This window comes from Pezoporus flaviventris, unplaced genomic scaffold (assembly GCF_033815535.1).
Source record: "Pezoporus flaviventris isolate CSIRO_AGI_PZ_B2104156 unplaced genomic scaffold, CSIRO_AGI_Pfla_v1 ptg000013l, whole genome shotgun sequence".
In the NCBI taxonomy this organism is placed as follows: domain Eukaryota; kingdom Metazoa; phylum Chordata; class Aves; order Psittaciformes; family Psittacidae; genus Pezoporus; species Pezoporus flaviventris.
Window position 1 is genome coordinate 30764349 of NW_026892561.1, and position 23648 is coordinate 30787996.

Consider the following 23648-nt stretch of genomic DNA (forward strand, 5'->3'; position numbering starts at 1 on the left):
GTAAGAATAATCTAACTGGTCTAGTCTTAGGTAGACTAGAAATTACCATTTTAATTCTCTTCATATCTATTCTCTTAGCTGTCCCCAGTGTTTACAAACCAAACCCAGGATCAGCCACCCAAACTAATTTTGGGCAGACTGTTGGTTTCAATAATTTGCCTTTTTTTGTATATTTCTGTCCTTGTGATGATGCCCCCTAAACAATCTTGATTACGTTAACCTGAACGTTGATGTCTACCGATGCTGAATAATAATTCTTCACTGACTGCCTCATCAGTGACAGAACAGACTTTCTGAGTATGATGGGCCATCGTGCCACACACCATAAAACAGAGGGACCTATCTCAAACACACAGGAGACCTACCATGTAGTCTCAGACAAGCAACAGACAAGTTTTGCCAAACTACAGATGAAGAACAGTGCATGGTACATCAAGAAATCACCACTCTATGGTTCTAGTTGGTTTTGACACAGACTTCTGACCCAGAAGGATCCTCTGCCAGGAAGCAGGAATAAGGAGAGTAAAAAGCTGTTACAAAGGACACTATTTGACTTGGTAGGAGAATTCTGAAATATAAAATTTCCAATATTAAAAATTAAACATCACAAGAAAATGATGCTAATAATAAAAAGAATGATAAGGGGAAAAAAAAAAGTCAATGTCTGGGGATGTTACAATGGGAAAAAAAAAAAAACAAGCTTAGTACACATGTCCATCCAGACTGTCACACCACCTGCCGGGACAGATTTCTGAAAGTCAGTAAGGCAAATTGTGGAATGAGGCATTGCAGGCAAAATTCAGCAGTTTTTAGCAGCAGAGTGAATAGGAATGAACACCAGACAAATACTGTACAATACTGCACTGGCAGGCAGGGACCCCGCTGTCTGAGGGCTTGTAGTATATATTGTAGCATCCCTTACTTTCTGTTTAATGTACCTCATTACAATAAAGTTTGATCTGCCTATGAGACAGCTGTGCTCCTTAGAAAGCTTTACAGATTAAAAGTACAACAAGTTATTCCTATTTCCTACCTATCTGCAGCATCACACCACTAGGACAAAGTCCACACCTTTGAAACCCACTGTACTCACTTTCATTACAGATAATGCCAGTCCACCCAGGTGAGCAAACACAGCCACTGTGTTCACTGTTACATCTGCCTCCGTTCAGACAATCCTCACAGCTCAAGCTACAGTCATTGCCGAACGCGTTATCAAGGCAAACTGGAATGAAAAAATACAGAAAGCTTAGTGAGCATACAGACAAAATACTTCCACAAGCTTTCACCTCTCATCCCAGACATATAAGTGTAAAAAGGAACCTACGCAACGTTGACAGTCTGAGAAAAAAGTATTCATGTTGCTAGCATTAATGCTGGTAATGTTGCAAATACCACTGATTCATTTCATGTCCCAAATAGTGATTCCTAAACTTCCCTCTCCAAATTTTATAGTCGAAATAAAAGGAAAGCTGAGACTTAGCTGGAATTTATTCCTTTAAATGCTGCAATTTATTCCTTTAAATGCTGTAATTCCTATCAAAGAGCACTTAAAACTACTTTTTAAAAGCAAATATCTTGCCTTCAGAAAAAGTGAATTTGCACCTAATAAAAGCTTGATAATATTGTATACAATTAGAATTATTTTGTGGGAGAGAATCTCTTTTTCTCCATACTAGGCTATGCTTTTTGTTCTATTGCAGTAGGTGGACGTGGTGCTATTTAAGCTTAGCTCAGTGATATTTTAACAGCAGAGGCTGAGTGTTATTCTAGGAAAACAATGCATAATAGACATTTATCCCTACCTTTTTCTTCACGGATATGAAAAAAGGGTTAGTTTATATGGGAAACCTTATGTGAAAATGCATTTCTCCCTCACCTTCCCCAACCTCTTTTTTTCCCTTACGCCCACAGACACCTGCACCCTCATGATCTTTCCTTGTGAGGTCTATTGAGAAAGGCACAGAAAATAAATGTTACTTGCTGCTAAAATACCTTGGTGTCATTAAGATCCTATCCACATGGTCAGTTTACTGCCTCTGAGGCTTTATGGCTTTGGCTGGAAGCATTTTGGAAAGGGATTTAGAACAACACCTGAAAGCGAGGTGGCAGATTGTTTCAGCTAACAGTAAGTCAGCAGGCTGGTTGCTTCTCGCCAGCAATTTTCCATGTGGGGCCAGATTTCCTTTAGGTCTCAGCACCCAGCTGTTCTTTTCTCTTGTTAGCTCAACAAATGCCGAAGCTTCCAGAGACATTCAGAATCTCAGTGCTCCCACCTGGAACGGGTTGTAAATTCATACTTCAGGAGAATAATACAGATTACCGGTAAAAACATCATGCTTCTACCTTAAGAAGTCATTCAAGTTATAGAAAATATTTAATTACTTTTGCCTGTTTACTGTTAAAGCATGGGGGTTTACAATATAGATAGCAGCACAGAAAGCTGTCTGAAAGTATGAGAAATAAATTAGTATTTGGGAGTTAAAAGTGCTTATTAAACCATTAGAAGTTCCATTTCTCCCTCACCTTTTCCTTCCATCATGTGCTGCAAAGCCTCAGCTTTAGGACAAGTGCAGATGCTCTGCTATGACTGATAACACCTAAATTTATGTGGCTAAATATAAATAAAACATGCAAGAACTGGTCAATAAATATTTGATTCTGATTTCTAGGCCTGATAATTTTGCCTGTGGTTATCTCATTTATCAGTTTCCCAATTGGTTACCAGTGTTGTTGAGTCCGACTAGATGCTATGTGATTTGGGAGGTCTTAACTGTTTTGTTCATAAAAATAAGTTAATTTTTTTATTAAAGCCAAGACCAATTCCTGATTTTTGCCTGTAGGGCACAGTACTCAGATGAGTAATTAAAGCTCATATAAAAATCACAGGACATATATAACAAAAATAAGAATTTTCTTTCTTCCCTGGTGACCACTGGCACATACTGTACTCATCAGGAAAGCAAGCACAGGGTTTCAACTCATAATACTCTTTAGGTGATGAAGTTTCTACCTTCAGGTGGAAAGACTGAAGTCATGCAAAGCTCAAGTGGGGTGCAAAACAGCTTTTGCACTCACTCCTGTGACTGTGTGGGTTCATGTGCTCTCTTTGCCACCAGTCATGACAAGCCCTTGGCCAGCCTGAGCATTATGTGGATGTGTCCCAACTTTTCCCAGAGAACATGCCCAAAGCATCAAAAGGGATGTGAATCTCCAGTGGGTTGTTTTTTTTCCACAAAAAAGAATGCAAAAATATTAAGCAAAAACCCTCCAGTGATTATAAAAGGGCTTGTTAAAAGGGCACACATGCCCCCAAACCCATTGCAATAACCCATGCAACCCTCTAGCCCTAGGATCTTTCTCTTGTTGCTTCTGAGGCTTTGTGCAGACTACCTGTTTTTCCAAGAAGCCTCCCATCCCCTGCCTGCTATGCTCTCGCTTTTCCCCTGCATCCGTCCCATCACATCCAGCCAGAGGCCATGAGCAGTGAGCCTCCCTGTTCCTCAAACGTGTCCCATTTGGGATGGGACGTGTAGTAATGCCACCTCCCTGATGGCATAGAGGACAGGCAGAAATGATTAAAGCTCATCCCTCCTGACAGGGACCCTCCATCCCTGACAGTATAAGCCCCAGCCAGCCCAGCATAACTCTCACGCAGAATTCTCTTTCTGACACTATTCCCCCAGTTTGCTGTAATGGCTAAAAGTGATGCTTGTTCACTCACCAACCCTGTGCACCAGGGTGAGCTCTTCTCGTGGATCTTCATCCTCGTAGAGGGCACCAAGTGTGTAGTGAAGGAGCTGCGGGGGATCTCTGAACTGCAGCCCTGGAGCCCCGGCAAACCCCACTGCTTCCTCTGCATCCACGTCCTCCCCACCTAGGGCTGACACACACACATGCCATCAGGAACTTGCCCTGACTCTTCCTTACAGCTTTTTAATTTATTGGGTTTTTTTTTAATTTTTATTATGCTGGTACATTTTCCACCTACACCACTGTGCAGTCTGCACAGCTGATTTGTTTTCTCATCTGTATGTACAAACAGAGTTTCTGCTATCCAAAAAAAGAGAAATAGGAGAAATGGGAGGGAAGCAGGGCAGGAGAAGAAATCCTTCCCTTTCCTTTCTTCTGGAAATAAACTCTGGTCATGGAAAGTCCAAAAAAAGAAATTAAATGAGGATTTTAATTTTCCTCACTAGAAGTCTGAGATTATTTTTAGTTAATGAAGGTCATTACTTTGGCTCATTTTGGAGATGACATATATAGAGTGAGTCTGGCTGTCCAATTTATCTTCAGAAAACCTAAAATTTGAGCCTTAAAAGTGATGGGAAATCATTTGGCTTTCTTTTTGGAGCTAGTTAAAATATCAAACTCTGCCTAAGGTTTAACAGGTGCTGAAGGTGGTTGTAAAACTAAGTTGCTAGGCTAAATTCTGTACTGGTTACGCTGGCAGAAATCCAGAATCACACCACTGACTTTAGTGGAAAACTTGCTATAGTTCATAAAAGCACAATTGGACTACCTTTTTTTTCCACAGGATGTTAAACCTCACCAAAAGGTGCAAGAAAACTGTCAAAATAGTATTCATTTCTAGAACGTGAGGTTTAGGTTTTCCAGCATATCCAGGGGATTTAAGCACTCATCTCCCATTATCTCTGGCAAAACCCATTACTTGAGGAATAACTTGGGATCATGCAACTTGGCGTTGTATGTAGCTCTACCCTGGCCACATTCAGAGATGGATCCCAAAATCCCAGAACCTGTGAAAATCCCAGTTCTGAATTCACATTTTAGATCAGTGGGAAATACTTAATGGCCTCCAGTACGTAAAAATAACTTACCAATGCAGGACCATCTGTTAACACCAAGCCTGTAACCCTCCTTACACGCACATTCATATGACCCCAGAAGATTAACACAGAAATGGTCACAGTTGCCATTATTAAGATGACATTCATCCACATCTATTAAAAATAGATAAAAATGCTGATTAGGTACAAGTCCTTCTCTTTGGAGAGCACACTCTCTGCCCGGCTGCATCTGAAAAATTATTCTGCACATATGAAAACCTGAATTTTTAGTATTTTGGGGGGGGGGGTGTGTGTCTGCTTCTCACTAGAATTTGAGCTATTAAAACATTTCAGGACAACATGGATTATTTCATTTATATTTTTGTCTCAAGTGAAAACAGCTGCTTTAAGCTGTTAAGCTCAGTTGATCCTCTGGTTATTTTGAAGGCTTTCCTTTTGTAGAAGTAGTCTTTAACACATATCAACATACAGTGTCCATGGAGAGAGGAGGAAAAGTTCCTCTTTGCTGGCTTGTTTCCCACAGCCCCACTTCTCCATGCTGGATCCTGGGTTATTACTGTATTCTAGTCTCACAAAGTGGAAATTATACGTTTGCAAAATCTTATCAGCAAAGCTCGCATACGGTCACTGATTCTCTTATTAGAGAAATGTCCACACAGCTCTGTGATGAGCTTTGACAGCATTTCTTCTATCTACTGCTGCGCTTAGTTAGACTGAGCCACTGGTATCAAGGGACTCACCGTCGCAGGCACAGCCATCGGCATTTGGCTGGAACCCCGCTTTGCAGGCACACTCATAGCCACCTGCATAGTTGATGCAGAATTGGGAGCAGCAGGACTCTCCGGTCTTGCACTCGTCCAGCTCTGCAAGAAAGAAGCAACTTGTTCAGCCCTTAGGCACAGTCTGAGCTGTTCCACCAGTCTGGCTCAGTTGCTATTGTGCTTTTCAGCACATGCCTTTCTATGTCTTCCACTCCCTTCACCCACATAAAACACTGAATCTGACAGCAGCTCTCTTCTACTTTCTCCCACAGTAGCCAATACCCTTTATGTCCAAGGAGAGGCACCTTTTCTTCAAGTCTTAGCTTCCATGAGGTGATTTACAAAACAAACAATGATTATGTCTCACCAGCCCACAAATACCATCTATTTAACAGTAATCTACATTTAACCATTTGTACTTTTTTTACATTCAACTTTATTCAAAACAAACTGGTAGCGAAACAGAGCTCTGATCCAACAAAGCATTTGCTGGACATCAGCAGCTTACTAGGTGCACTTGCAGTTTTTGATAACTAATTGCCCATTGCCTTATCTTGCCCTGTGTCCATCTGGAAATTGGTATAATTGACACTGCTATTCCGGTGATTAGACAGGAGAATCGAGCTGTTATCTTTCCACTGCAGGCTCTCAGGTGATGCCAGCCCTTGCAGCCTGCTGAGCAGGTCAGTGGCCATTCAAGGGCCACCTTGTCAATGCTGAGTCTGCAAAATGCATTTGATGAGCAGCCGCAGATGGGAAAGGTCAGTGTCTCAATTAACCTTGGAAGAAGTACCAACATTATTAGGAAACACCGACAGGAGAAAGAGGAGGAAGAAAATGTAATTAATCAATTGAGGTGAAGAGGTCAGCATGAAAATGATAAATGCAGGTTATTTGAACACAAGAGTGTTTTCCAGAAATGCTGCAAGCTGAGTTCCTCTGCAGTACATCAGACAATGCCTTGCTCTGGGGTCTAGCAACAGGCCCTTGTCTGTGCAGGAATGTGAAGTGTGCATCCAACAAAAAGGAGATTTTTGCTGTTAAGAGTAGCTTTTCATGTCCTCAGCCTTGCCAAATCCTTCCCCTGTGCTCTCACTTCCCTCCTGGACGCACCCAGTGTAACTGCTTCCCTCTGAAATCCTCATCAGCAGGTCACTGAGCTGGGGCACAGGCAGGAGGCTGCTCTGCCTCCTCTCATCCGTACACAAACAAGACTGCATAAACCATCCTACCCCTGCAAGGCTCTGCGCCCAAATCTGCCTCCCTGACCTGCTTTTTAAGCTCCAGCACAGGTCAGCCTTGTAGACCTCAGTGCTTCCCTCTTCCCTCCTCTCTCCTGCACTTGGCCTTTTTTGTTGCAAGGCTCTTCTTGTCTGTAATGCCTGTCACATTAACCAGTGCTCTCACTCTCTACCTCTCCTCACATCTTACTATACTGCTGTGTGGTACCTGCTCTGGTTTTTTCCTCCCTTTCTTCTTGGCTATTCTTTACAATTTTAATGGCATAGTGACAGCAAGCCTGAAGCGGAACATGATACAGTTTGCACAGCAAAAGGAGTAAACAAACAAAAAAATTAAAAATCACATTGTAAAATTGTTTAAAACGTGAATGAATTTTTAAGCTCTTTTCTTGAAATGAAAACAAATCTAACTATTGCTTTCACTTCCTAAGTGAGACTTCTCACAGTCAGAGGTGCAATCTCATCACTGAGCCAGTCTGACAGAAATACAGCAACTTCCACAACACAAAGTGGGGTTTGCACATGAAGCACTTCAGAATAGCAATGCTACCTCTCCCAGCCAGAGGTGACCTCTTCCCGGCCGCCAGCTGACGAAGGGAAGGCAAAAAAGTCAGACAAGTGATGTTTGAGCTGCACACAATGAGATACGGCCACAGCAACTGGCAATGCACCAAACTGTCATCTTCCATTTGGGAGGCAGAACTCCTTCCCCATGTTAATTAATACTCCCAGCAAACATGCAGAGTGAGGCAAGCTGGAGCCGTGGCTTGGAAGCACCTGAGGATGGTATTAATTAAAACTTGTAGAAGAAAGGAAGGAGATGGGAAGGCATTTCCTTGAGTGACAGCTCTCCTGCAGGCTGCCCTTGCCGAGAGACCTGCCGTGTCTCCTCCCTTCTCCCACAGGAACACTGTATTTGTCATGAATTACCTGCACATGTTTTGCCATCAAAATCGAGGTGATAGCCATCGTCACAGGAGCAGCGTGGCCCCTCAGTCGTGTGTTCGCAGTGGTGAGAGCAGCCACCGTTGTTTTCCTGGCAACTATCGACAATTTCCATTTCGATGCCTTGCAGAGAAATAAATCAAAATGATGTTAAAAAGCAAGCACAGGGGGAGTCACCGGAGAATAAGCTTTCTGTAAAAAAGTATACATAAGCTGACTGCTGTAGCAGGAAATATAAACTGAACTCCCACTCACACCACAGAAAAGCATGTTTTGGAGCCACTGAACTCTGGGTATTTGTCTCCTTGTGTCATAACAGTGTATGCTCTTGACTTGGGTAATGCGAAGCTGTCCACCGTTCCAGCAGTCTGCCTGCTACAGGAGCCCTCAGGTTTCCTGAGATTTATGCTTGCTTTGAATGCAATAGCAAGTTCTGCCCTTGCCTCAAAGGAGGAAAGGAACCATCTGAAGAACCCAGGTGGTCCATCTCAACCCAGACTGCTTGTGCTTTCCAATAAGGAACTTTTAGTGTCGTATGCAAATGGCAAAGAGTTGGGTTCTGAAACATCCACCAAACACAAATGTCTTAAAACTTTAACAGCAGAGTGCTGTGTGACACCAAACCACAAGATGGCAAGTCTGACACCTAACCACAAAGCAGAAGATTCCACAGGTTTTGACTGTTGGATCTAAGGTTAAATATAAGGAAGAAGTTCTTTACTTTGAGGGTGGTGAGGCACTGGAATGGGTTGCCCAAGGAAGCTGTGAATGCTCCATCCCTGGCAGTGTTCAAGGCCAGGCTGGATGGAGTCCTGGGTGACATGGCTTAGTGTGAGGTGTCCCTGCCCATGGCAGGGGGGTTTGAACCTGATGATCTTAAGGTCGTTTCCAGCCCTAACTATTCTATGATTCTATGTCCCTTCAACAGGGCACACAGCAATTTCCCTGCTGGGACTTTGCCCGTAATTAAGACAGTGTGGTGGCATGACGCCGTTGCCACCCCTCTTCACCCTGATGGACCATCCCCATCCTTCTGCACTGGGTTGTGCTGGACAGTCCTCACAACTGGCCAGGTCCAGTAGAAGTCCTCAGATAGAAAAGGGAACATCTGGCCACCTCATTCCTACCCAGGTACTTCATTGGATGATTTCTTCGGGATGAAAGCAAATTGTAAGCTCAGTTCTAAATTTTCTCCGAAGTTTCTCCGAAGTTTCTCCGAACTCTCCAGAGTGTCTCATTACAGAACTATGTAGAGAGGAATTAATTTCCCATAATATGCAGGAGAACTGAGAAACACCCTCCTTAAAGGAGCCACCATGCTTCCAGAAACAGTCCAGCTCAGAGCTGAGGCCATCAGATTTGGTGCAGAAGGATGGGATTTCCCCACTGCTGTGGCTCAGGGACACATCTGTGTTGGAGGTTCTGCTCCTACGCTTTTTGTGCCCTCAGGGAGCAATCCACCTGCCGAAATGCAAGTCTAGCTGGAAGAGGATATAAATTAGGAGAATATATATTGAAGGCTACATCCTGTGTATAGTATGATTATTTGCAGCAGGGAGAAGAAACCTAGTCTCCTGTCCTGTGTGTCAAGCTGGGATTTAAGAAACCCAGCAATCAAATGCAGAATCTGACTTCATATACTGTCTTCATCATTTACTTTGTCTCAGTTCTTCATCAGTAAAAATAGAATAATAGCTCTTCCCCCTGACACTGGGGAAATGAAAGAATAAACAAAGATTATAAATTTCTCAAGCACTGGGATAACCCAGATCATGAATAGATGCAGAATATTTTTATTTGCTTTAAATATTGTACATAAGGCACAGAGAATCACCATCGCCTGAGATTTGCAGGACATGGAGAAAATACATTATCAGAAAAATCACAATAAAATCTAAGTGGTCTAAAGCACTTTTTTTTTTTTATCCCAAGATAACAGATCATATCTATATATTAATTGCATTTCCTCTGCCACTGCACTATTCACAGTTCCCCCCATAACCTATGAAATAATTCTCCAGGATATCTCTCACATAATTGTTTTTTGTTTTTAATGTATGTTAATGCCTTGAAACTGAATTTCATCCCCAATAAGTATTTCTTACACACACATTCTTAAAGAAAGCATACATTCTCTGGCATGCAGCATATTTTCCTAAGGAAATTCTGCTGAAAGCTCTTGCACAGTATTATTACATTGAATGGTCTTTGCCCACCTCTTTCCTAAAACAGGTCATTCTTTTGTCTGCATTCCAGTGAGCTTATGTTAGGTCCATAATAACACAAACTTTTCCACATCATCTCCTTTATTTATCTAAATTTGCCCTCAAGGACAGCCTAGGGATCACCTATCAACTAATAGTGCTGGAAATCAGTCCCCTCCTCAAGAAAAGCGGTGTTGATTAAGAAACCCTGCTGGCAAGAGATAAGCATGTGAGGGAAGACAACAGAGCTCAGCATCATTTTAGTTTGGGAAATTTCAGTTGTTCAAATATTTTTTGCATCCCAAACCTTGCTTTTTTCCTTTTTTTTTTTTTAAGGCATCTACTTAATAGTGTCAATAATCTCAGAAGAAACATAAGTAAATTTAGAGAGATAAAGACAGGAGTAGAATATTACATTTCTTTCTTGCCTCAGATGTGGCATATAATAAAATTGGGAGGAGGAGGGCAGGAATGAATGTATTTCACAGAAGAGCAATATTTTAGTAGTTCTACACAGAATTCACCAGTCTCTGAAGATAAACCAACATGGCTATTTGCTCTTTGAAATGCAGTAATTAAGGTCTGTGAACACAGGCTTAGGAATATCAACCTGCAAAACCAGCAGTGGCAGAAGATGAAGAAAATAGTATTAAGCTTGAGCTTTTGCATACATTTATGTTGCTGTGAGTGCTAATCCAACTGAATTAAAAATGAAGTATAGCAGTTTGCAGATAAGAATGCCTGAAATGCATAACTGCAAAAGTGTCACTTACGGTAGCACTGCTTTCCATCAGCCCCCAGCTCGAAGCCTGGATTACAGACACAGGTGAAGGATCCCAGACTGTTCACACAACGATGAGCACACCTGGCTCTTCCTTCTGCACACTCATCAATGTCTATGAAGCGTAGAGAAAGGCAAAGACATTCATTTGGATATTAAAGTAAAAAATAGTATTTTTCTACATGCACATGGCTGAAAAGCACATCGTGATGTTAGTCTACAAATGACAGCATCTGATGAATCCAGGAACAGTGAATTCAACATTGCTCTACAAAATAACCTTTTCTTCTGAACACCATTGACCTTGAACCATTCAGTGTGAATATTTACAATACCAAGCATTATATTTACAGAATCAGTCAAAGCAACTTATTATTCCTGTAAAGAAAGCAATGGCCAAATAAGTCACATGAAGAATTCAGAAGAAATTCCTACCTCCCACTACCCTAAAATTATCACTAAGTCTTCAAAACTGCTACATTTAAATTAATGGAACAGGAAATAGCTGAATGTCAAATGATTTGGATTGAATAGTGGCTGGGTTTCAGCAGGTACAATGGAGACAGATCTCGGTCACATCCCTGAATCATGCTTCTACAGAAGTCATCTACTCTAACCAGCAGAGTTTCACCACACCTCACCACACCTATAAGTAAAGAAAAAAGGTGAGGAACTGTGGATGGAGAGACCGTTGTTCGCCCAGCCCTCTCTTAACGCTGTCAAAGCCCTTCTCAGCTTTATACTCACTAGTTTGTATTTTGGAATTAAATGCGACCAGAGGCATCCATTTTCCTAAAATCTCAGTGGGGCATAAAACTACTCATAAAGAATAATTATTGGGGAAAAAAAAAAAAGAAAAGAAAAAAGGCAAAGCAAAAACTTACACTAAACGCTGCTGCTGTGGAGCACAGCTGCAGACAACATTAACCTCTGTGCAAAGACTGACATTATCTTGCACACAGCAAACCCATAACCCACCTCCTGTTCCTTCTCTTGTTCTGACATTTTGCTTCCAAAATACAGATTATTCATTGCACCGATCCTGGGTCAGTGTCTCACACAGAGGAGAGAACAGTCTGGTGTGCAGCTCCTCACCTTTTGCCACAGCAAACCACTTTCTAACAGGTTTTATTTTTTTCTTCGCATATGCTGTAACCAGTGCCATAGTCATGGCCCCTTGTACTTGAACACAAGCAGCTTTACAAATGCAATCAGCCTACTTGCAAAAAGAGGCCTCAGGCAGTGCAAACACCACACACCGACTCATGAAAATTTCAGGATAAATGACAGCTTCTCTGAAGCAGCCATGTGAGTATAGCTGCTGTTTAGACTAAAGTGGGCTCTCTCTCCTTTTTCTGTAATTGTCATTTTGCAAGTAGACTATGTTGGCAAATTCTGTATATGTGCTTTTCTCTTTTTCTGCTTTTTCAAATAGAAAGAAGTTGGAAAACTGAAACAGCCACCAATCTCTACGTTTCTTCCTATCTTTTAAATACAGCTAATAGCTAAAGTATGACACTTTAGTTGCTCTCTGTCTCCTTCTAGCTCATCTTCCAGAGAGCCAAATACTAGCTTGAATTTTGCAAAAGATATTGAATAATTTCTGGAAGAAAAAAAAAAATAATTGCATATCCATAGTAAGACATGATGCCTAGCAATTCAAAAGACTGTTGTCATGAAGGTGGGAAGAAAATTTGTTCCAATATGTGACACTGGAAGTTTCCTAGTGTGTTAGTTTATACATAAATTAATGGAATTGTCAATGTGTATCTTAGATAAAATGAATAACATGCTGACCCTAGTATTAAACCCACTGCTGTTTCCATCTATTAATCGTCAGTGAAGTGTCTACACTGCTTTAAAATACACTGCTTTTTCAGTAACCTTACTTATGAGTAATCGCAGTAAGAGAGGATAGTCACTGAGCTGTGCAATGTTACTCACAGAATAGCTTAGAGACAACTGAGTAAAATAATCAAGGTAGGAAGTATTTTGCAAAGCACCCAGCACCACACAAGACAACAATATGAACACTGGCAAAATCTTGACCAGGTTTTCAAAAGGAGGAGCTCATAACTGGTGTCCAAATACATACCCTGACAAGGCTGTTAAAAATCTGTGCACCATGAAGTCCACAATTGCTTTTTCCTTCAAAAAACTGATAATCTAGCTTCCAAGTATCATATTGAAAGAAAAGCAGGTATTTTGATAGGTAATTGCCCCACATTTCAGCTCAAAAATGCTTTAGATCCTTTTGAAAATCTCAGACTAAATACAAGACTTTGGAATTCAACTCTTTAAACACCTTTCTTTGGAAATCTTACACTTCATAATTTTCCTTAACAGTAGTTTGTCTATTAATATGGAAACAGTTCTCCAGCTAAAAAGCCCTTTGAATTCTAAATAGGTTTTTAGTGACCTGGTTCAGAGTTAACCTGAACCAATTTTCCAGGAGCTGTATCTGGGGCATTATTTTAAAGGGACCCTACAAGAATGACATTACAGTATCTACAAATCCAATTGCTAGAAAGCATGGTTTAAGAGATCACAGAGTAATTTTCATTAATAAAATGGTTCTTCAATAGCATTGTGTGATGTCAATATCACAGAAAGAAACAGCATTTCAAAATGCAGACATATATTTGTATAATATATTCTTTTCCATTCAAAGCTCAGCAAACCAGAGTGCGTATTAGTATCTTTCTTCCCAATAAATAGTCCATAGTTTCTTACCTAAACAGGACGTTTTGTCTGCAGAAAGATAATACCCTGCATGACACTCGCACTTTGCAGTTCCTCTCTCATTTTGACAGATTTGTGAGCATCCTCCATTCCCAGTTGTGCAGAGGTCTATCACTGAAACCAATTAGAACATACTGTCAACTTAAAGGTCATGGTTTTGTCTGAAAATGATCTTACCTGCCACTGTTATAACTAACAACAAAGATTACTGTAGCTGCAAGAGATTAGACTGGAAAAGAAATATTTGACAGAATTTGGTGTACAGTAGAGCCATTGTTTTTCTGAACACTATTTTCTCTGTTGCTGGACAGCATTTTTCAAGAGCAGCAACAATGCTTTGCACAGTGGGAAGCTGGGCTTGTATTACACCTTGAAAGTAGGATAAGATAAGTACATTTTATTCTTATTTTGCTGTAACTGAGCAGATTTCAGTAGTTGTCCTAAACAATAGCAATTAGCATTCCAATATGTGTGAACCCATAAACACATACAGCTGTGGAGTTTGCCACAGAACAGTGTGTATTTAAAAGTCTCTAGAGGAAATAAATGCTGGAGAGCCACAAAAGACCTCCTTCAGTCTAAAAACATGTCATTCCTGTTATACATCAAGATTTTCTTCCTTTTCTTGAACAAAAACATACCATCTCAAGGATAAGCCACTCTTAAGTGGCAAGTACTTAGCAACACATTTATAAAGTGCTTATAGAAGTCTCCACCTCAGAGATTTCATTGTGCTTCATGGGTTTATTTCTGGAATACATACCTGCTGGAAACAACTCTGATGTATCTGCCCAAATAAAGACTTTGCACACAGTAGAAGAGACCTAACTGGGACTATTTGGACAGGTCTAATTCGGGTTAAGAGCCAGAGTTTTCATACCAAAATCTGATATTCTGCAGAAGGTTGAGGTTTCAGTTTGGAGTACTAGTTATGCTAACACACTGGTGATTAACATCACATAGATAAATTTGGAGGACACCTTTGAAAATGTGTCCTCTGGAGTTCTGCTTAGCTTCAAATAAAGCTTTTCAAAAGTCAGAATTCAAGCTCTAATTCAGTTTTAGCATTTTACTAATTATTCTCTGATTTGAGACATTTGACCAGTATTTCTCACTCGCCTCCAACCTGAAAACTCCTTCACCAGCCAACTCAAGCTCTGTACAAGCCAACTTTTATCAAGGCATGAGGAAGAAAGTTAACATCAGTACAAAGCACTGGCAGTGCTGTCACGGTTTCAGTAACCCTGGGAAAGGGTTGAAGCTGTTCTCATTTTTCATTTTTTCATTTTCTTTTTCATTTTTCCAATTTTCACTTTTCTGTGTAGTGAGTGGCATTTTCAGCCATCATTTGGCAAAGAAGAATATTCCCCCAGAACACCTTTAAATTCCCTTGTTTAACCTCTGCCATCTCAAGAAAATAACAATTCAAGTTTGCAGACTGAGTTTGCCTTAAGAGTATTAAGAATAAATAAAAAAATCACTGTTAAGTATGTAGAACTGAAATTTTCTGTTGGATTTTCACCACAATAGGTTGCAAATATTTTTCCAAGGGACAGCAGCACTTCATTCTATGTAACACCTTCAACACTGACAGCTTGGATCTACAGTTTGACAATTTGTGGTCTACAAAAGATTCAGCATCAAGAAAGAACTCGTTCCTCACTGATATAAAATACTGAGTTATTTGCTGATTTTTTTCTATTTGGTTAAACTAAACAAAATTACTAGCAAACAGCATCTGTTAAACCTGCATATTATAATGGTTTTCAGAGCATCTAAAGCTTTAATTTGAGAATGATTATTGCACCAGAGTAAACTTGTAATACTGTGTGACATGACAACAAACAAACAACAAATTATAGGGTAGATGTTAGCACAACACAGTAATCTGAATAAAGATAGCAGCCTTGGAAGTCCTTAGACAAGGTAAAAGATCGTAAAGGAAAGATCTTCAGGACATAAAGCAACCACTGATTGACTTGTTTTCCACTGACATATCTGTTCCTTCCTGTTATAGGCAGGTTTCAGGAAAAACTAAAAATAACTCATTTGGCTCTTATTGACTTAACAACTTTAGTAGATAACAGACTGCATCATACAAAACTCTATTCCAAGCTGTTAAACACTATGGCAAAAAATTTAATGGAATGGTTAATTTCCTAGATGTTCTAGATCAGTCTGCCTCTATGCTGAAAGCTGCACTACCCTGCTAGGCTTGGATGTTTCTGTGTGGCCTTTCAGGGCTATGGGGTGCAGTATTAACTCCAAAGCAGTCAGCAGGGATGACTCCACACATGCAGCACAGCTACACCTGCTGCAGTAAATACCCTCATGACACTAGTTTCTCCAGCACTGTGCAAAACAGTGCCTACAGCAGCCATCCTTTCTGCTTGGAAAGTAAAATCAGCAAAGCTCACCTCCTCCCACCTTTTCTACTTACAACATCTCTAATTGCCAAGCCAACTGTATTCATGGCCACTTTATGCTCATTTATTCCTGTAAAAATCTTGTCCATCAGTTTAACTATCATTTTTCTTTCCCAGGTGTTTATTTGCTAAGGTATTTATGGCAGAAAGCATCCTACTCAATATTCATTTTGCCAGCTGAGCTCCCCTTGTGAGACAGATTCTCCTTCCTCTAAGGACAGTTGTCATCCCAGCGAGGGCTGCACTATTATATGTTGATTTATACCATTCTGAACACAGGTAACCAGGTAGAGACGTGAACTCCAGACAAGGTCTCACCCGCAGACAAAGCTGACCTTGCCCCTTAGCCGCTGTTCAGTAGTTACTGGCTGGTGATGAACTGCTGCCTTTGGTGGGTGTCTGACCCTCATTAGCTTCATGATGTGAGGAAGCCAATGGCCACAGCTGCGTGTGTGGTGGCAGAACCTCACCAACTAGGGGAATGAACCTGCTTGTTTTGCTGCTGAGCTGAACCAGTCACTAACAGCTGAGATAGAGCTTTAAGTGGCACATGGAAGTTTGAACAGCTCCATGACCATCCAAGTGACCCAACCAGGCATCGCCACACTCAGACCCTGCCAATCCAACCTCTGTCCCAACACACCACCATAAAAAAAAAACACTGAAAAGTTTTATGCAGGGGTCTGCATGCCCAGCTGGCTTGGCCAAGGACAACTTAAGTGCCAGAGGCACAGAGGAATCACAAGAGGTTTGGAAATAGGCTGGAGAACAGTGGAAGAAGGTCTCAGATGCCCTTTCCCCTACCCAAAACTCCCCTTGTCTGACTCTTTCTGGCAATCTTGGGGACAAAGCGCAGCCACCCCATGAAAGTCGGAGAGGTGAGCTGGTTGTGGGTGCCCTGTAGAGGGCAGGACTTGGGGAGGCCAAAACTGAAGGCCAAGTGCTCAGAACATACAGTGTGAGTTGGAACCAAGCTGAACAGCAAGATTTACTTACACTTTATACACAGCATATGAAAGCTCCAAGCAGAAAAGAAGTCATATGGAAACGGTTTTGTGACAGGAATTTTAGTGCAGTATATCCACATATTTGGCCCTATCTTACTCTGGCATATTCAAGGGTACTATGTGTATGCACCTATGTTGGGGAAGGGGAGGAGTTGCCTTAAAAACTGATGAATACATGTGAGAACCCCCCCTCCCCAAATAATCAAACGCAAAGGTAGCATTTCTGTTCTGCTTGTGAGAGTGTTTGCTTAGAATCCTGAAGGGGAGAAGAAATTAATCAGACTATGATTAGGAGAGACATAAACCAAAACCAGATAAAGAAAAGTTTATGTAGAATAAAACACATTATGGAATTATGTAGAATAAAACACAGGCCAACTTGATAAACAACTTGATGAGTAATAAGATGTTAGAATTACAACATGATTAAGTTCCTAACCTATGTCATCATCGTCAGTGTGCAACAAAGAGCAAGTGGTCTATGAGGCCAAAATCTTGTTCAAAATTGTGAATCAATGTGAACTTCACACCTCAAATGTGCCATTTTAAAATTCTGTTAATAAGCAATTCCTGGAGCTGCTTTTGGCAAGCAGGGTGAAATATGAATGAACACAGCCACCCGAAACACTATCCTGGGGTCTTTTTAATTGCCTTTAATGTGTGTCTCCAGGCAGGTAGTGCAGGACTTACCTTCACAGGATCTGGCATCCTTCTTTAGCTGGTAGCCTGGCTGGCACTGGCACTTATAGCGGTCTTCACTGAGCTGAACACAATCCTGCTCACAGCCCCCCTTGTTAACACTGCAGGAATTGATGGCTGGAGCCAAGGAAGCATTGAAGGAACACATGTCAACAACCCAAGAAACTTACTTCCTATTTTAAATGCATAAATGACAGTAAAAATACACAAACATCACCAAACAGCTTTCATAAATGCACCTGTCCCCATCGCCTGCGTGATTGCCCTCCCTTGCATTCAGGGTGCTTGCTTGACACAGTGTTCCATGTCAGCGAAAGCTGTGAATCCAGTGAGAGGCAGGTGAGATCCAAGAGCTGTAATGCTGACTGAAGTACAGCCACCCTTTGATCTGACAGCAGCAAAGCACTTGAGATTCCACTGAGGTAAGGAGGGAAAAAAGAAGTCCCTACTGGTATTTGCCCATTGTTGTTTTGATGTTTGGTGTTTTTTTTTTTCCTGTCCCTGCTGTCATTTATTTAAAAAAAACACATATATACAAAACCTGTCTTTTAGTTTGATTTCCTCAGCCTCATGCATAGGAAGCTGCAAATAACAGGAGTCACAAGCTCCACAGGACAGAGTTAGAAAGTAAACCACAAGTAACAAGAGGGTCTTTAGTACATCTCTAAAGATGCTGCTTCCTTTACCCAAGCAAATTAATATTCTTTTTTGTTCAACTTATATCTCTGGCTTCTAGAGAAACATTTCTCCTCCTGCCAAAATACGTTATCACACACCCACACCTATTCGCACACTGCATATAAAAATAAGAGCGATCGACTGAACCTGTTGTTCAGCTGTACATATGTAAGTGTGAGTGTGTGCAGGACTGCGTCTGTATGTATTTTAACATCAGTGGATGTATTACGTTCTCAATGAATAGCTGGAAAGATTATTTGATTCTTCATGAAAGGCATCAAACTCCAGACCCAATGAAGTCAGCAAAGAGCTTTGATATTTATTTTAGGAATATTCATATTAATTCATTTATATGTAATAGACATTAAGAAAACATTAGCCACAAAAGCTGCTGTAGGAAGCAAAGTGTGTGTTAAAAATACCCAAAGAAAAGCAAATTTTTACATTATCATGGATGCACACATAGCAGCAGCCAGGAGATACCTTGCTGCACACTGGACCTGACCCTGGCTTCTGATCTTCACCTGTGTCTGCAAACCTCCCACCCAGTTGAAAGCAGCTTGGTTTCTACATGGAAGACAGCAGACTTAATACACTGAGCTTCCTGCTTGCTGCACATTTGTTTCCAAAGACCTGTTTTTCAGCAAGAATATTCAAATGAGATGAAAATATTTCAGAAGATGAAAATGGCCTTAAATCAGCTCCAAGTGATGGAATATACATCTCAGTTTTTAGAAGTGCATTTTCTCCCTCCTTTTCTGGTGGGCATAAGCCAATTTGGATGTAAGGGGAAATAAGCAGCAACCTGCCATACTGAGGATTTTGGAGGCTTCGAAGCCAGAAGGTGATGGGTGTAAACTCCTGCACAGAGAGTTTGCACTGAGGGGGCTGTGCTGCCTGGCCCAGCATGGGACTCTGCTGGCAGCTGTGGAGGGAGGGATTACTACTCCAGAGCAGCCACAGCCAGGTTTCATGCCTGCTGCCAAGGCATCGCGTGTGCTACGTGAGAGGAGGTGCCAGACTGAATGAGAAGAGCCACTGGGGAAGTAACAGGATGAATTGTGCTTGTGCTGTCTGATGCCAGCAATGCATCTTTGATCAGAAAAATGAGAGACTCGGCATATCATGAATGTAATCCCATCTCCTGTAAAGGGGCTTGTGGCTAGAGGTCTGAGCACATGGAGTTCAGGCAGAAATACCGTATGCCCTCCTGCAAAGATTTACTCTTGAAGTTTAGTAGAAAACTCACCCTGCCGTCAAGTCCAGAGAAATATACATTTTCCAACTCATTTATTTTTATAATAATGGTCATATTTTCACAGAAAACCCAACTATGAAGCCAGAGCTAGATGCATACACAGCAACCACGGGGTTAGAATATGCAGTCTCTTCAAGCCTGTGTTTTCCATCACCTTCAATCCAACCTTATCAATTACAAAAAAAACTCCAGACATACTGTGCTTTTACTGATGTGGAAAAACATAAGTTATAGATTTATAGCAATATCTTGTCACTTCCTGTTAAAAGCCTTAGTGTGCAAAAGTCTCTGTAAAAACCCACATCTCAACAGCTTTTCTACATAAGGCAGACACCAAAGATAACAGCTGGAACCAGAGATGAATGGGGGTCTGAAAACTCTGTTCTGCTTTCACTTCTAGGATTTTAAACAAGAACAAATTTCAGTGAAGACAATGAATTTACATCAGTCTAAAACCACAGCCCAATACTACAATAAACATGTATTCCCTCTGAGTTTCTGCCTTCCAGACACCAGTCAGCTAAACGTTATTGAAATTAAATTTATTGCGTTAACATAATCAAGGCACTAAAAACAAGGCAAAAAAACCCAGACAATGTAACCTCTGGCTATTTTAATTACCTAATTTGTAGTGAACATTCAGTCTGGCACATGTATCTAAAAGTGAATTCAATATTGAGCAAAATTGTGGGACCAAAAAGCTAAGGAAGAAAAGGTGCATAGAAAAAGATGGGATTCTGGCATGCCACATAGTATCAGAGATCATCAAAGGATTCAAGATGACAGTAATTTACTTTCACATACTACTTATCACTGAACAAGGCAACCCATTTTAGAGGTTGTTTGCCTTAGAGTATGGGCAGAAGTTTCTAATGAGAGCAGGCAGAATGAAAAACAACAAACTTCAAACCGTGTATTTTGAGGCTCATACAAGCAGTGGAGGTGTGGACCACCAGCTGTTAGTGAGGATCCCAAACATACTGTGATGACATCGTAAGAGGACTGGACACTGGGAAGAGTTTGACAGAAGCTCAGTAATCTTCCATGCAATTACACAAGAAAGCTTATCCCAGGTTTTTGACTCAGATGTAGGCTGAATATCTCACAAGAAGATAGACCCGCTTCCTTATGTATGAGAACCATCCAAAATCTGCTTTCCCTCAAGTGATTTTGGCACTTTTGCTCCCAGAAACATAGGGTTGCCAAGAAGAAAAAGACAATGTGGAAGGAATGAATATAACAGAAGTCTGGGTTGGGTTCATCTGAAAAGTCTGTCTGCAGGGATGTTTGTTTCTTATTTCTGCAGCTGAGGTAATCACCTTCCATAAACAGTTCGTTTCCAGAATGTAGTTCCTTTTCATTTTTAGTATGTGGCAGAGATCTTTACATCTTCTAAAGTATCCACAGAAGAAATATAATTGCTAATGCAAGCCCGATTTGAAACACTAGATGTTCTGCTTAGCTGGGCTAGGTCAGAATGCCAATACCTAAAGGGGGTCTACAAGAAAGCTGCAGAGGGACTTTTTACAACGGCCTGTAGGGATGAGACAAGGCGGAATGACTTTGAAAGAGGGGAGATTTAGATAAGATATTAGGAGGAAGTTCTTTACTGTGAGGGTGGTGAGGCACTGGCACAGGTTGCCCAGAGAAGCTGTGGCTGCCCTGTCCCTGGCAGTGTTCAAGGCCAGGTTGGATGGGGCTTAGAGCAACCTCATTTAGTGGTAGGTGTCCCCATGGCAGGGGGATTGGAACTATATGATCTTTAAGGTCCCTTCCAACCCAAACCATTCTATGATTCTATGATTATTGGGTTTACTTCTTGATCAGATGAGTGCTCAAAATTGAATATATGAACTGCTCCTGCAGGAAAAGGCAAACTCTATCCCCAGTGGTCAGCAGTTAGTGCCCAAATCCTGAGGCTAGGAACTCCTGGATTACTGGTTTACATGAAAAGCTTCTCTGTCCTCATCAGTTAGTAACTGTCTTGTGCTCCAGTGCATGAGAGCTTATTATATACATTTATTTTGGTGTCTTGTCTAAACCTGAAACAGAATTCAATATCCTCCATTCAGTATCCGTTTTATGATAGCAGTTCTCTCTGAAACCTACTCCTGTCTCTCATTTTAGTATTTATTTCTGTTTCTCCTTGATAATTTCTGAGATACTGAAAAAAGAACTGACCATGTATTAAGGTTTTTAATAGCTTCTTGTGAACAAATTTGTGAAGTGAAAACTCGCTTTCTGATAATGTTCATAGCTAGGACAACTCCAAACGGAGCTTTCGATTATTTGTGCCATGAGAAAACCTTACTATTCTATGCCCACAGAAGGTTTTACACATTACACAGGTAAATTAATTTGTCGTACCACCTGCTTTTCGTGTTCATTCAGTTCTCTTGCTCTTTTTCCCCAAAGCCACTTTAGTCCTTTTTTGTATAAAATTCCCTCTCCCCACAGCCAAAAATGAGACTATTCAGGAGGAGTAACAGAACTCAGACATCTCATCTTTCACTTCTGGGTTTTCCCTTGTCAGACCTGATCAGAGAGATATGAATTTCTCTCTCTTCTTTTAATTCACAGAAAACTGCTAGTGTTTCTAGTTGAATATGCACTGCTCTGCTTTTACATTAATTTCTTCTCTCACACTAGTGTTTCCTTACCCATACCTTATCCAGCTAAGATAATCAAGAAAAGATTGAGACTTTACAGTATTTTTAATTGCAGTTAAGCAATGACCAAAACACTGAAAATCTCTGTATGTGGTAAACCAAACAAACCTAAAAGAGCAAGTTCTTTAAACAAAAAATACTATTCCCACAGCTTGAGCATTGGTACATCCCGTGTTCTAGCTGCATCAGTAAATTTATTGCTGTGATAATACCAGAAATGACTAATGACATCTTTGGCTGACGTTAATCACAACCAAGGGACTTTGTACAAGAACAATGACCAAACTGAGTGAACTTATTCTGCAGATGTGAGCTGACCAGACTTGACTGCTCTTCTCATATTACCTAAAACCAGCCTTAAAAAATTAAATAAATAACATACTTTTCTTCTTCCCAAATGACAGAATATTTTAATCCTTTTTACAAAATTCAGCAACTTGACTTCAGTACTGATTTAAATGTAAAATAAGGATGGCATATTTTATTATTGGTTTTAGCAACATGCAGAATTAACTCCGCATGTCTTGTTTCAGGGCTCAAAGCCCAACCTAAGAAACACAGGGTTTATTCTTCCACAAGCACATAAACAGGCACCAGTCATGGGCTGAACTGCCAAGATCCATGGTGCTCTCATCTACATGAACATACACAGGGTAACTCCATACTGTGAATCAGTGGCTTTTCATCCTGTTTTTCAAACTCAGGTACAGCCTTTGGGATCATATCCACCCTCTTCCTACTGTTTTGTAATGCCTGTTTCTTGGAACAGGATGTCTGTCAGTACAACTGCGAGCATCATTCAGATTAGCAGAGCAGCTGCCAAAACCTGCAGCCAGCCCAGGCTCTCCATTTAATGTTGGCAGAAAGGGGAGCATATCCACAAGCAAGCATTCATGAGCTGAAGATCTTCAATATGGGAGATATAAAACTGATTTAAAGAAAAGCAATCAGTTTGGTTTGCAACTTCTTTTGTTATTGGCTTTCATATGTTATCTTTTGTTTGAGTGTGCCACAGAGGAGTACAGCAGGGGTTTTGCTGGCTGAGCAAGGGAAATTAGTTATTGGTTGTAACGGAGATGTTACAAACAGGACCACAGCAGATGAAGATGTATCCCTCATGTACAGGGGCAGTGCAACCTTTCAAAGACCAGTGTAGATAAAGTAACAGATCAAAGGGCATAAGATCACTATAGGAACAAGGAGCTTTCACAAATCTATAGCACCCTAATTATCAGCCCACAGCACAAGCAGAATCTCAGGAAAAGTGCTCAAGACTCTCAGATTCACATGCATGGGCACCCCCTGATGGAGTTAAAAGGATTAGCGCAAGCTAAATATTCATTCATATACTTGGAGGAGAGTTTTCAGCCCACCCCATCCATACTTCTCACTGTACCGTACCTAATAACTAAAATGCAAAACAGAC

General features: G+C 40.9%; 1 protein-coding gene across 1 annotated transcript in view; it reads right to left on the reverse strand.

Annotated features, from left to right (window-relative positions):
* LOC133268850 (multiple epidermal growth factor-like domains protein 6) overlaps positions 1-23648 on the reverse strand; it is a 210337-nt gene that overhangs the window by 45561 nt on the left and 141128 nt on the right. The window contains exons 7-14 of the mRNA XM_061452608.1: positions 17609-17734; positions 13477-13599; positions 10736-10858; positions 7744-7881; positions 5552-5674; positions 4842-4964; positions 3725-3883; positions 1094-1225 (exon numbers count right to left, since the gene is read on the reverse strand). Coding sequence (XP_061308592.1) covers positions 1094-1225; positions 3725-3883; positions 4842-4964; positions 5552-5674; positions 7744-7881; positions 10736-10858; positions 13477-13599; positions 17609-17734 — 1047 coding nt within the window. The remainder of the gene's footprint in view (positions 1-1093; positions 1226-3724; positions 3884-4841; positions 4965-5551; positions 5675-7743; positions 7882-10735; positions 10859-13476; positions 13600-17608; positions 17735-23648) is intronic.